The 16,139-nt window shown below is 32.7% G+C and overlaps 2 protein-coding genes across 3 annotated transcripts in view; one reads left to right on the top strand and one right to left on the bottom strand.

The window, feature by feature from the left end:
• The window catches only part of oaf (BRICHOS-like domain-containing protein out at first), a 174,399-nt gene that overhangs the window by 117,802 nt on the left and 40,458 nt on the right, over positions 1 to 16,139 (top strand). The window lies entirely within an intron of this gene.
• The window catches only part of LOC100876699 (Sox box protein 15), a 129,386-nt gene that overhangs the window by 107,187 nt on the left and 6,060 nt on the right, over positions 1 to 16,139 (bottom strand). Inside the window, exons 1-2 of one of the 2 annotated variants that reach the window (XM_076528955.1) lie at positions 13,773 to 13,891; positions 4,275 to 4,697 (exon numbers count right to left, since the gene is read on the bottom strand). In XM_076528955.1, the coding sequence (XP_076385070.1) occupies positions 4,275 to 4,441 (167 nt within the window). In that variant the 5' untranslated portion in view covers positions 4,442 to 4,697; positions 13,773 to 13,891. Of the gene's footprint in view, positions 1 to 4,274; positions 4,698 to 13,772; positions 13,892 to 16,139 lie in introns of those variants that run through there. The other variant, XM_003705738.3, reaches the window with a different exon arrangement.

Genomic DNA, 16,139 nt, shown 5'->3' on the forward strand with positions numbered 1-16,139 from the left:
TTTCACGCGTCGTGATATAATGCGTGGTGATATAACGCGTAATAATTCCAAGCGTACTAATCTCACGCGTGGCGATATAACACGGGGCAATATAACGCGTAGTAATTCTACGCATAATAACTCCACGCGTCGTAATATAACTCGTGGTGATATAACGTATAGTAATTCCATGCGTGGTAATTTCATATGTGGTAATATAATGCGTGGCGATATAACGCGTGCTGATACAAAACATTACAATTCTACGAGTAGTAATTCTACGTGTACTAATTCCACGCACGGCAATACGACTCACGGTGATATAGCGCACACTAGTTCCATACGCGAAAATTTAGAAATTTCAAAATTTCAAAATATGGAAATTTAGGAGTATCAAAACTAACAAATTTTCAAATTTGTGAAATCAAAATCTAAGGAATCGAGAAGTCAGAAATCTAAATATCTTCAAATTATACTTCCCCTTATCTGAAGAAAACTATGTTGTATCTGAATATAAGCATTATCCTTAAATACGCACGTGCATGCTATAACGAACAACTCTTGCAACAAAGCTTCATCGAATTCATTCGTTATAGATTACACCGCTGTACCACAAGCTTTAAAATTTTTCTTATAACAGTCATGATGTCCGATTCCCGGAGTGCAGAAATTTTTCTTCCAACGTATAACGACAACCCGGACGTACCGGTTGTTCCAACGCATCCTTTGCATCATCGTAAAATAGTAGGATAAGGAAGTTTATGGACGGAAAAGCTCGAACGATAACACCAGACAAGCAATTCTAAAGCCGTGCAGAAATTATCCATCGTATCACGGAACAGAGCACAAGGATTCCCGGCAACGAACGTGGTCCGCCTAACAATCTGGAATGTTTAAAGAAGGGACTCTTCTGCCGTTTGGTTACGCCAATTCCACGTAATAACAGTGAAATATTGAATACGAGCGTAAACTGCAATTTAATCGACTCTCGTGCACGAACAACAACGGGTCCACGGGACACGAGGATGATCTCTTCTCTCTTTCGTGCACGGCCGGCTCGAAGGCAGCATAAACGAGAAAATTCTTTGAAAGAAGGGAAATACAGCCGTGGGCTTTCGAACGAACGCATCGAACCTGTTCGTGGACTTGGCAAGGATCAACGATAGTGATTGGCGATTACGTTAACCAAACACCGCGGTATACGCCCCTGCAATTTGCCTGGGGATCATCTTCCCCTAATCGCCGCGCTAATAACAGGATTACCGAGACCTGACCACGGAATCGTATACTTATCCCTAATTCGCTGTATCGTTATTAATATATATAATACAATTGAGAACGTCTCGTGCTGCGATAACATGACTACACGGCCCAGGCACGTGCGAAAACATTGAAACGCGATGAGACCCTACGTTCTTCTTTTTATGGACTTTAATGTAATCCTTTCTACCTTGTATTCACTGTTAAACCTTTGCTGTACGATTTATTCAGATGCGTCAGTCAGCTAGTCATTACTACACTATTAGAACAAATAGAGAAACTTAAAATGTCAATTTTGTATTCAATGATACTATATTGATGATTGGAGTTATGGTTTAAATTGAAGTTTTGTTCGATAAGGTTTGTCGCATTTGGACTATGAGTGCACGAGACTTGTCAAAGTATGACAAGTAATCCAAGTTAACTGTGTTAACAAGTAATCAAAGTTAACTGTGTTAACAAGCAATCAATGTTAACTGTGTTAATAATCAATCAAAGATAACTGTATTAACAAGCAATCAAAGTTAACTGTGTTAACAAATAATCAAAGTTAACTATGTTAACTGTGTTAACAAGTAATCAAAGTTAACTGTGTTAACAAGCAATCAATGTTAACTGTGTTAATAATCAATCAAAGATAACTGTATTAACAAGCAATCAAAGTTAACTGTGTTAGCAAATAATCAAAGTTAACTATGTTAACTGTGTTAACAAGTAATCAAAGTTAACTGTGTCAACAAGTAATCAAAGTTAACTGTGTTAACAAATAATCAAAGTTAACTATGTTAACTGTGTTAACAAGTAATCAAAGTTAACTGTGTTAACTGTGTTAACCTAACCAAAGTTAATTGCTTTAACTGTGTGGTGTTTAAACCACATGCTAAGATTATAGCCAGAAGTGGTGTGATATTTGAACAAGCTAATTTTTGTTGCTAATAGCAGCTTACGTACCGCTAAAAATAAAATAAATACAAACAAATATTTTACGGATTCCTTAGATATTTCCTTACATTATTTCTACTTTCTACAACTAAATTTTTTTATTTTATTTGATCAGAGAATTGTAGTTTTCATCAACTATTATTTCATCCCTTATGATTTCATATAAAATAATAAGTAGGTATTAAATGTAACATTATGGTATTATATGTTAAAGTGAAATTTCATACGTCTGTTTTGAAAAGATACGTTGTTTCCTAAAAGTGCGTTTTTGCACAAGAAAAAAATAAAAATGTGTTGCTAATGGTTATGTGTATGTCATAACGTATCGTAGAATTATTTTAATAGAATGCAAAGATTAATTTGAATTTTAATTATATTGACTGAGCTTCGCTTTAATAGAATTGCATTCTTAATTGGATTACAATAAATAATCCGTGTCACTTTCATTGTAATTAATCTTTATTGTATGCATGTTGCCTATGAAGTGACTTCACATTCCTATGTCACTGAACATCTGCATCACAAGAGTGATGGCACGATTGAATAAATTGTAATATGCTTAGATACATTTGCAAGATTATTTCAGTTTATTATATACCAGGTGGGAAACTTTGAAACGTAGAAAATAACTAATAAATAGAGAATAACTATCTTGAAATCCGTAATTGAATACTTTTTAATTTGGGACCCAAGCATAATTGAATCGAAGAATTATTTTCGTCAAATCCGAATTTTCAAATTTTTTAATCAGAAATGAAAATTCAATTAAAACCTGTTCAATTCAAAAGTTAGATATCTAACAGATCAAAACTTAAATATAATATGGATCACGTGATGAGAGTAACAATATATGTATAATTATTTTGCCTTCAAATATTATTTAATAAGAAGTCTAAGACTAATACCTTGTTTCAAGGTATAAAATTTTATAATAACTTTAAATGGATCAAGAAATCAATGCAAATATATATATTTTGCACTAGAAGAAATAAAAATGGTTGAATCGTAATTGCTACATCAGCGTACATAAACGTACGGTCTACCATAATAAACAACTAAGCAATAAAGTTCAAACTTCTTGTCATCATCTATCTACGTACACACAGTATGCAGAAAATGTCACTATATCAATCTGCCTTACCTATAGTAATTCACAAACGCAGTCATGCAATACTTGAGTCATTATTTACGCCATTTTAACCTTCTACAAGATTTTAGGCTATGTGAGATATAGATTTAATCCAACCTAACTTCAGTAAATATAAGTTATTAGATAAGAATTATGTAAGTTATTAACTTAAGTTAAATTATGCTACGATAAATATTACGAAGTATAATTGCAACGTAAAAGTAAACAGAATTTCCTTGCAAAAATCTCGAAATCAAAGTTCAAACAGTGGTACAAGAACGTCCTTGAGAACGTATCCCGTCATCAAAATCGGCGAGGAATCGCTGAAGTAAATAATTACTGATATTTATATTCAACACGACAAGACAATTAAAACGATATAGAATCTCATACAGTATCACTTTAATCGTGATGTACATATATAATATGATTTTCACGATACACAGTATCATTATACAAGGCTCACGCGACTGTATCATATTCTAACGCGGTTACCAATACTGATACAGAAAAAAAGGAGAAAGATGAACGTTGCAAGGAGTATATTGTTTCGAGACTATATTGTGGAGCTGTTCTTTAGAATTGCAAGTTCAGGTGTGTTGAATTATATTTTTCCCTTTAGACATTTTTCTGAATCGACACTGGAGTGCACCCGAAAGCCTCAACACCTGTCTGATACTGGAGTTATCAAAATACTATGAAATTCCCATCACTCGCTTATACGAATGTAGGGGCAAAACCGTGTCAAATACGACTTTTGTGGGAGAATTAAATTTCTTCAAAATAAACCAAAATCTTCAGAAAAATGGTGAAAAGCGCCGAAAGATGGCTGACGGGGATCTGGAAAACGGAGAATCCCTAGCGAACGAAAGTAACCTGATACAGTTGCATGAACCACCCTTTGTATCCAGATAAATATAATTTATCTAAGAGCTTTATAAAGAAATGAAAAGAATAGACTCACGTGTAATGAGAATAAGAAGGGCTAGCCTGGTCAATGTGCGAAGCCGTTGACAAGCCTTGCACGATGGCCGCCGAAGGATCCCTAGCTGGCGAAGAATTTTGGGCTGCCGGTACAGCGTGATGGTAACGCTGGCACATTTCGGCCAAATTCCACCCATGGGCATCCATATATTAACACTGCTTCGATTTTCTTTGGCGTACCATCCATTTCACACGCGTTGTGACACTTCCTCTTCCTGGTCCTCTTCACGTTTTTCTATTTATTTCCCGTCACTGTTATTCACTATTCTCTAATCTCAGAACCGGAGTGTAATCGACGGAACGCACTCGCGTGTTTATCGTTCGTTTTATTACGGTCCGAAACTCGAAACATTGCACTTGAACCTCGACGATCCACCTCGTTCAGCGGCGTGACCCTGGCATACTGTTAACAAAACAAAACGGTTGTTCCATTAGAGCACCGGATTCCGTAACGAAGGAAAAATTGAAAGGATAGATGAGATTGGAAGCTGGTGAAACGATGTATCGATACGAACTAAGATTACGGTATTCATTAGGTAATGCTCCAACTAATCATGGACTAAAGGCCGAGTTAATGAAAGTGTCTAGTTAATTTCAACGGAGCCGAGCACCGGTAGACAGGTTCAACTAATACAGGGTTCAAAACGCGATAGCAGATAATCATCGGTATCTGCTGATTCGATATTGATCAGTTTCTATACTGGGAACATCGACTCGGCGCTAATCACTACTGTACGAGAAATCCACGACACGACTACAATTGTTGCCAGTGTGCTCAGACAGTTGTATTGTTAATTTAGTTTAAGGAGCAACTTAATTTGTACTCTAGCGGATTCTCCTTATATTGCCGGGTGAACGAGCTATGGAGTCTTTCAGAAATTCCAACGCTCTGAACCAGTTTCTTGAACTTTTTTGTGGGATCGAAAATTCTTCAGAGGCTATTTGTTCAACCGTGGTTGTAGTGCATTTGAAAATTTGTAACGGGTCTGTGTTTATCTATTGTTTATGCAAAATTATCGATTCTTTCAGATGAATACAATTCACATAAATTGATATTTTAAATAATTTATATCGCCATGATTTTAATCTTATATTAGTAGTTATAGACATTATTATAGAATTGTATTATTTCTTTTATTAATCTTATATGACATATGTCTAATATATCAATTTTAAATATTTATAATAATTACAATACTCAACCTATGCTAGTAAATTTTCAAAACAATGTCTGCATATACAGGCATATGTATATTGTCAAATATGCAGTACCTATGTGTTTCAACATGTAATGTGTTTCAGTAACATGTAATATGTAAGTACACGTATAATGTCAATATGTAAATTGTCAAATAAGTGACCATAATGGATTTCATGACTTTCCAATCTCACAAAATTTCTATGATGAAATGACTTAATAATTACACTTTAAGCTATTCATTACAGTCATGTGATTATCTAATACGACGACATTGTATGTAAACTCATAGCGTGTAGCGTAATTTCACTTAAAACTTCGGAGGAAGCAATAAAATTATTAGCGAGAATGGGTCGTAAAAATAAAATAGTTTGTTTAATATGCATCAGCTTGTTATATACTCACTCATGAAAGGCTTTGTAGTATCTATAAAAAGATTGTTTAAATTGCTTAAAATAAATAATAATTACATGCTGGTTTGTTAGGAAGTAATAATAATTATCTTATAATAAAATCTGATATTCGTTCAGAATATTTTAATACCAGATATTCTATCGAAATATTTGAACGTTGGATAATTTATAGAAGTATTGTAAAAAAATATTTGCTATCATTATAATTATAAATTAGTTCTAGAATTATTAAATCGTTGTTATAAATTACTAGATAATATAAGATATTGTAACTGCGACTGGAAAACATTAAATTACATAAAATATAAAAATTAATATCTAATAGAAAGGTCAAAATATATTTCAACATAATTATACTAAATATTGTACTATTTTACAGTAGTTAAAAAATAGTACAGTTTTATTAAAAATTGTAAAAATAAAAACTATAAAATGTATCAACTTGCCTCGGCCTCCATGATGAATTCTAACCTAACTTTGTTCGATAAAATTGAATACATATTTTTGTTTATTTGACAGGAATTATAAACAGCTGTTAGATTTAAACTAAATTTTTATTATTTTATCAAAAACACATCTCACGACATTGAATAATCAATTTTTGAAAGAGTTACACAATATTTACATCGAACGAAATTATAGTATGCTATAACAAAAGAATGATAGATAATTTTGTGGAAGTATATAAAAAGGTAAGAAGGTATTTTTATAGGTATTTATAACACGAAGTTTCGCATAAGGTTTCAAATATTAAGATGTAGGAATAGAAACAAAATGGCGGCACAAGATACAAGATATGGTACAAGAGTACCATATTTAATGCATGCGTTTGCAGTATGAATCATACAAACTACAATGCTAATTTTGAAAAATCACAAAACTTTTAATACACTGAAATATTTTTGCTACATATACTCCTTCATACTGTTGAATGTTACTATCACTTCACCATATCCTATACATATTTACATCAAATTGAAATACAGAAAGAGTAGTTTAATTATATTAGAAAGATCCTCTGGCATTCATTCATAAATAATATAAACGAAATAATGATTAATAGATCCTTCAGATAGGTAATGATAACAAAACGTCAAAGTCAAATAGAAAAAACTTAGAAAACATAAAGGGTTACCAATATCGTTAATTAACCAACTCGATCATCAGATATTAATCTGACAGAAAAAGGAAAGCAATTATGAAGGAATTATTCGCATTAGTGGAACATATTTTCAAGACTATAATTAAGATTTCATTCTATCTATGAACCAATTAAGGTTAAATCTGTAATAATGTGCTCACATTAACTATAGTTTTGAACTATTAAAAATTTAGTATATTAAACTACTTCTATTTCTACTTTTCTTTTTAACCATAATATTGTGTGTGTTGTCAGGCAGTTTTACTCGTAATGTAGAGGAACACTTGCAGACACAAAATTCATTGTTAAACTTTTCAATTTTAAAGTAAGAAGATTACAGATTTCAATATTTGTAAATTTTTAAGTTAGCATATTTTTAAATATACAGATTCACAAGAAATATTCAAACATTCTTTCCCATGATTCAAATTTATGAATCATTACTCATTACCAATGTTCTCAAATTCAATAATTTTCAAATTTCGATAAATCTGAATTTCCAAATTCGAAAACCTTAATGACACTTATAACTTTAATATTTAATATTTAATATGTATTCATATTTTTGTATGTCTATGAAAATATATTTGTATTCTATTCTTTTCTTCCTACATCTTCACCTTTATACATTTCCATACCGTTTGTACCACCACATACACTCCGATCTTTCCACATTTCTCTCCATCAAATCTCCACAAATCACCGAGATCGCACCGATAATCCAATAAATAACCGATTTCATAATTTCCAACCGTATGCAAAGCTTTCGCGATTAATTGCATCACAAAGAAAGCGAAACCCAGCGTCTTACTGTCCACTCGTTCAGATAACTCGTTAGTAATTTATCGTCGATTGGCTGTTATACGATATATCGTGGTCACCGGTGTGATTAACACTCAATCGTTTAAGCCATGAAGAAAACGGCACGTTCTCTGCCCAACCCAGTGGTAGACGGTTCATTTCTAAGAGAAATTATAAGTTTCGAAGTGATGTCAGTTATCGGGTCAAATCATTGACGGTTTCACGATAATTGGATCGTTCGTCAGCCAATGAGACAATGAGGAAATAAATAATTATCCTGTGGAAGAAAACGTGCGTGGCATGGAGTTATCTTGTCCGTTGTTCTTGATTGATTGCCAACCAGAAGCACAGAAAGATAGCGCGTAGGATCGCTTCATCAAGTTGATATCTTTAACGGAGATTCGTACGTCGTGATACGCGCCCTGTAACGGGGACGGGCGAATCGGCTGCCCGTCGAGAGACCCGCGGGCACCGGGGTACACGCTGCGGGTGATGAGATGTTGGATATATGTGGATTTTAAGTTTTTAGGATGTTGCGAATTTTGGAAGTGAAATTTGGGAGTTAGGATTGTTGAAAGTTAGGGAATTTGAGAATTTTGTGATTTAGGTATGTGGAGATTTGAGAATTTAGTTACTTGAGATTGTGGGGATTTGATAATTTAGTTATTTGAGTATGTGGGGATTTGAGAATTTAGTTATTTAAAAATATGGGGATTTAAGAATTTAGTTATTTGAGTTTGTGGGGATTTGAGAATTTAGTTATTTGAGAATGTGGAGATTTGAGAATTTAGTTATTTGGGTATGTGGGGATTTGAGAATTTAGTTATTTGCAAATGTAGGGATTTGATAATTTAGTCACTTGAAAATTGGGGAATTTGAGAATTTAGTTATTTGAGTATGTGGGGATTTGAGAATTTAGTTATTTGAGAATGTGGAGATTTGAGAATTTAGTTATTCGGGTATGTGGGGATTTGAGAATTTAGTTATTTGAGTATGTGAGGATTTGAGAATATAGTTATTTGAGAATGTGGAAATTTGGAAATTTAGTTATTTGTAAATGTGGGGATTTAAGAATTTAGTACTTTGAGAAGGTGGGAATTTGAGAACGTGGAGATTTGGGAATGTGGGAATTTGAAAATGTGGGGATTTAAGAATTTAGTTCTTTGAGAAGATGGGAATTTAAGAATTTAGTTCTTTGAGAAGGTGGGAATTTGAGAATGTAGGGATTTGAAAATGTGGGAATTTGAGTATGTGAGAATTTGAGAATGTGGGAATTTGAGAATGTGGGACTTTGAGAATGTAGGAATTTGAAAATGTGGTATCCCAAATTCTCCAATTTCTAATTTTTCAAATTCCCAAAGTTGCTGAATTCTCAAATTTCTAATAGTGCAAATCCCAAATTTTCAAATTTCTAATTTTTAAAACCTCCAATTTCCACATTCTAAATTCTCAAATGTCTAATTCCTCAAATCCCAAAATATCTAAATTACTAAATTTCCGTTATATGTAATAATCTTCTAGTTTCCAAGTTTCCAGATACCCAAATTTAGAAATTCTTCATTTCTCAAATTTATAATATTTAGTACACCGAAATTCTTATATTTCTAATGCAGAAACATCCAAATATCTAAACACTCAAATATCCAAATATCAAAATACTCAAACATCCAAATATCTAAACACTCAAATGTCCAAATATCTCAACACTCAAACATCCAAATATCTAAACACTCAAATGTCCAAATATCCAAATATCTGAACACTTAAATGTCCAAATATTTAAACACACAAATGTCGAAATATCTATACACTCAAACATCCAAATATCTAAACACTCAAACATCCAAATATCCAAACAACAAAATACCCGAACTCCTACACTTCCAAGTATTCCAGTACCCAAATATTACCGTTCCAAAACACCCTAAAAGTCAACGTGTCCTTCTACAAGTACTCAAGTACCCAAATCTCACCGTTCCAAAACATTCAACCGTCCAAAACACCCTAAAAGTCAATGCGTCCTTCTACAACATATCCTCTTCTCCATATTCACCATACATATCGACCGCCTAATTTACTCTCGACCTCGTCCATCCTCCATTCTCCCAAGATTCTCCAGATAGGGTTACACAGCCTGACACACAGTAACCGCACGTATCCAAAATCACGGAATTCTTAAGACCCGCGCAAAGAACAACGCCGTTTAGAGTCCCGGGTGCAGCCAATTATCACGGTCGAATTTCCAAAAGCGTCGAACATTAGAAAGTCGCCGACTCCGAACCTTTGATTTACAATTTCCAGATTTTCTTGCAGCTGGTATATCGAACAATCTCGCGGATAATCGTACGTTCATTACGCTGCTTGCATATTATTTACTTTCCTCGTGGAGCCTAGCGTCCCGGCGAAGATGCATATCGCCATGAAAACCTCTAGGAAAGAAGGGAACAGAAGGGGGGAGAAGGCGAAAAAAAATGAACGGAGAGAAAAAGGGACAAGCCGCTCGCGTAGAAACCGATAATTTAAACGGATTTTTCAGCGTGACATCGTTACGCGACTCCACACGGCATTCCGTGTGCTTTCGTGCCTCCATCCTTGTAATGACATACACCGTGCGATACAACGAATATCGCGTATCGATCTGGCATTATGATTATTATTGCGTTATGCCTTGCCACGATTGAGACCTTCGTTTGCAACACGTATCGCGCACGCACACCTTCGATTCTGAGTTTATGCTCGTCTCGTGGACGATGCACGCTGAAAATCGTGATATCATCCAAGACAGTGGCTGCTTTTTGTCGAACAAAAGAAACTAATTCTTTGGGTGTTTGTGAACGGCTCACCGGGAATAGTAATTACTGCCCAAACTTGGCTTTGACGTGCGCGTCTGAGCAGTTGGCTCTTGCGAGATATGCGGAAATATTGGTATGAAAGTAGCATGATCGACTGGTCAAACTTTAGTGATTTCTTTTTGATAGGATACTGTTTTAATTTGTGGACGTAGGAAGGCTACTGGGAGGACTCGATCTTGTTCGTTTGTCTACACGCTACAAACCGCCATTTTGGGTCTTTTCACTTGAAATTTCGAGGGTAGATTCGTAAGACATTCTCAGATTGCTGTATGGATCTTGGCAGCGAGCTGACGATAGGAATCTGTCGTTATTGACGTCGATTATCACCGAATCGATAAGAAACCTAGTTTTAGTATCGTTTTCGATCATTTTTGATATGTAAACTCGATTAAACACAAGTTCAAAGCTCTACAATAACTCGTCATCCATGATAATTGACATCGGTCGTCATTGACATCGATCGTCTTGAAATCAGCTATAATTCTATTTAGCTTTCGATAGTTTCAGACTTAGTTTCAGTTTAATCGTGTGGAACGACTTTAAAATCTCTACATCTCTTATTCTACCTACATGATTAGGTACTCCAAATTTTGAATATACATTCGAATTCGAATGAGGTACCTTGTCTGTAGAACCGTAGTTAGTTTAAGAGTGGTGTTAATACTTGATATATTCTAGTATAGAGGGTGTGTAAATTTTCAAATTCCCAATTTGCACATTCACAAATGTTTTATCATTTAAATTTTCTAATTTTTATATTTGAAAATTTCAGAATTCCAATTTCCCAAATTTCAAGATTTGTAAAGTTTTATATGCATAAATTCGCAATCTCCCACACCTAGAAACTCTGAAATCACAAAATCACCATATTTCCTCGTTTCTAAACTAAATAAATAATTTTATATTTCCACATTCTTAGACTAGTGGATCACCAAATTACCATGTTTGCAAAACTTCCAAATTCTCAATTTGAAAAAGAGAAGTGCAAGAAATGTATCGGAACATTCCGTTTGCAAAATTTCAATTGAATATCTCAGACTTGGAGACTTATTGTAAACGTATTTATTGAAATTAAGCTAGAATTTCATAGCTTAAAAAGATTCTTGTTTGTTTCATTTACAGTCAAAAATTTATTCCATGTACGATGTATTTGTTAATAAAGTTCTTGATGTTACTATTCTTAAAAAAAAAACCTCGCTAAAATCTTCTTTCCATTTCGCTAAATCATAATCGCGTTTAATTCTTTCATTTCGTTTCTAATTCACTACATCACAGTGCATTAACGATTTTTCCGTAATCAATTACTAAAACATGTTTGTACCGAATTGCAAACACTTTCTACAAACTTTCAGTTTCAAATAACACCGAAAGTATTAAACACTAACTTCAATGGAAAACAATCACAAAATCACCAATATTTTCTTATTGTGTATCACTGTTGATTGTGTCTCATTGAATCATGCGACGGATAGGCTCCTTGCGATTACTCGTACCTCTTATGATTCGCATAAATATTTGTACTTTACTACTAATTGGACCTGTATGAAAGCTTTTTTCAGAGAATACTAAATGTGACATAAAAAGTCAAAGATTACAGCTCACATAAATTAGTAAAATTACTTAGCAAAATTACATAAACAAAATTGAACCATTTGTCACGCTATATATTATTACTATTATTAATATTATTATATTGTTAAGAATATTACTATTATTATACTGTTAAGAATATTAATACTATTATACTGTTAAGAATATGAATATTATTATATTGGTAAAAATATTAATATTACTTATTCTGTGCAAATAATACTAATAATATTGTTATTAAACAGTGCACGTATTTCTAGGTTAGATAATATTTAGATCAATTTATATGTGAGTCTGAATTTGTATTTATATGACTGACCATTAAATGATTGAATTTAGGATCTAGTCCAGATGAGGGCACTTAATCTCCTCGATACTGACATTAAATTTCCAAATTATTAGAATTGTTGTACAAGAAATATGTTTTTTTATTTGTCACAGAATATAAAAACTATAGACAGGCATTGGGGCTATGACCAGCGGTTTTTCTGACCAATGGTTATGACTAATGGTATTCATGATCAATTGCATTTGTCACCAATGGTATTTATGACTAATGGTATTTCTGATCAATGGTATTTGTGGCCAATGGTGTTTGTGATCAGTGGAATTTGTGACCAACGGTTCTTATAGCCAATAATACTTATAATAATTGTAACCAATAGTATGTATAACCACTGTTACTTATAACCAATGGTATTTATAACCAATATTACTTATTATCAATGGTATTTATAACAAATTGTATTTACAACCAATGATACTTATAATCAATAGTACTTATCACCAATGATACTTATAACCAATGTGAATAACTTGTAATCAATGATATTCATGATTAATGGTACTTATAATGACACTTCTATACTAGTAAAAAGAATTGAATATGGAACTTGAACAGTTAATGTGCATATGTTGGCGATATTTCAAGATTGACAATGTTCAGTAATATTTGTAACTATTTATAGAAATATCTATTAATTGTTTAGTAACTATGTACAGAAATATTGATAGTATTGCAGTGACAATACATATACATACATATTACATAAATATTGTGTTGACACTAAATATACATGTACTCATCGAGATATTATATTGACAATACATCTACATATGTATATCGATTAATATTATATTAACACTAAAACTACCAAAACGATCAAATATCCAATTTACAAGCTTCCTATAACTTACACAATTTGTCAAGCTAACTTGAGTTTCATCAAAATAAAGAATTAACATGTACGTCGATTTACTTTTCATCGCTCAGATTTCAATTGCATTACTAACTTCAAGTTAAGCTACACACTGACTCTAGTTAAATTATGCACTGACCAAGTGTTAAAAGTAATTCGTTTCACCGTAAGTTTATCGATTTTTCTAAGCGACTGCAAGAATTTGACACGAAACCATAAGCGGCATTGTAAGTAATGTATGACCAATCGTTAATTGAGAGTGTTCGAATAGTTCTGCAACTCACGGTAGATTTACTTCCTCCGTTGGCGCGACCTGACCTCTCGAATCGCGACTATTATCGACTAGATTGTCACGTCGGCGTACGAGGCCGTTCGATTATTATGACGAATGCACGTATCGATGGCGCAAGCCGTCTGAATTTATTATGCACCGGTCAAATTAAAAAGGATGTGGCCGACTCCAACGTCCACTTCCTCTAATCGTAACAGCGGCTGTGGGAACACACTGGTCGATGTACCTTCGAGGAGAAGCCTATTGTCTATAGTCATTTATCAATGGTTGGTTAATGACGCGAGTCGCGAGTGCAAATTGTTGCTTATTGTTGTATCTAGCGCGAAATTGCTGCGTTAACGGCGAACGTTTAACGCTTTTCGTATGGAAATTGAAAAATACCTTGCAGGATTAACGCTAGGTTAGGACGTTCGGTATGCAGCTGCTTCCAGATTCAAAATACTAGGTATTGAAAGTGATCTAAGTACATTTAAGTACATTTAAGTACATTTAAGTACATTTAAGTACATTTAAGTATAAGGTGAAGTGGGGTATCATTAATCATATTTTACTTATGATTGCACACGATTCATGATCATATATCAGATTTTTAAATAATCTTGAGTAGATTTTGAAAAAATTACACTGAGTATGTACGTAGTTTTTGGTAGACATCTCATGACATTAAATGTAGTGTTCATTTAGCAAAATAAAGACAAAATACATATAATTTCTGTAAATCGTTTTCAAACAATGATTGTGAGGTTTTTAAAAATTTAATCAATTAAACTAGTTTTTAATGAAATATTTTACATTTTATGAATTATCTATTGCAAGTACAGTTTATAAGTATAAATAGCAATTTTTTACAAGGTTAAAGTGAAGTGGGGTAAGTGCAGACTGGTTTTTGTAAAGTTGGTATTTAAACGTAAGTATTTTCAATCTGCTATGTAAATACGTAACGCTGTCGATATCGAACGCTTTGCACAATTACTATTATTTAATTAATATTAACTACGACCTTAATTTTCCTTGTACATTTTGATTTTGATAGGAAATTGTTTAAAATGTAAACTACTCTGCACTTTCCCCGAAAATGGGGTAAGAGCGTAACTTGAAGTTAAATACTTTGAAACTTTATTTCATGTGCAATGGGGCAAGAGCAGAATTATTAACAAATCTGCTATAAAATGCTTTTTACTGCATTATGCAAGTACTCTATACTGCAAACAAGTACTCTTAGCTGAAATATAAAGGGGATATAGTGAAAGAAAACAAGGAAACAAACATACTAAATGGAGAAATTTCGCTCGTATTGTAATAAAAATAGCCTGTATACGCACTTGCCCCGTTTACGAACTTACCCCACTTCACCTTACGTAAATACTTCAATACTGTACTACCTAATACAATTTTCAATTGCTTCAGTGTAGCAGTCAATGTGTTAATATACTTGATAACGATAATAACATCAATCTGAAGTAACTTCACACAATTAAAATTTGCTACTGATTTTAACAATATACTATCGCACATAATATCGACTTTAACATGCAAAAATTTTCATTGTTCACGTAATAATATAAACAGCGATATTAAGAATTTTAGTGAAATTGTCAACTTAATCTCTTTTATCATGTTAATGTTGATCAACTTGCATAAAAAGTGGCACACTTGTTGACATCTACATTTTAAATTCGTGTGAAAAAGGAAATCGATAAGACACGTATTCATCATTGTATACTTTCCTCACTAAACATGTTGACTGTCAAGTGAAAATTGATATGAATATGGTTCATTTACTGCAATGATGGTTACAGTTTTTTTAGGTATTAGCATAAATGAAAATTATTCGTATTGGTACTTTTTACTCATTGAGTGTTGAGCTTTTATCAACAAATACAGGAAGATACATTATTTTTGTATGCTTTTATTATACAAGGTTATAGTGTTTTAGAATAATTCTACAATATTGATTTATGATAATTAAAACACTAATTTAAAATGATTTTTAAGTTAGATCTTAAATATTTAGTACTTCATTTGTATTGTTGTTTTAAGTATTTGATTTCATTGAATTTATAGTGTCAGAAATAACATTGAATGACGAGAAAAGATTATGAAATTCAAGAACAATTATTATTGTTTTAATTATATAGATGTGTCACATGATTCACAATGATAATAATTATGATTGCATTAATAATGACAAGTATAAATAACTATTATTATTAATTTACAAATAATTCATGTTTGTCCTGCTAAAAATATTGCCCTATTTATAAAATATGATGAAATAAAATTTCTCTGGAAATAACAAAAAATGTTTTATTAGTAAGTCACTACTTAAAATTATTAATTATTAACTGTTAACTTGCAT

This window comes from Megachile rotundata, chromosome 2 (assembly GCF_050947335.1).
Source record: "Megachile rotundata isolate GNS110a chromosome 2, iyMegRotu1, whole genome shotgun sequence".
Lineage (NCBI taxonomy): Eukaryota > Metazoa > Arthropoda > Insecta > Hymenoptera > Megachilidae > Megachile > Megachile rotundata.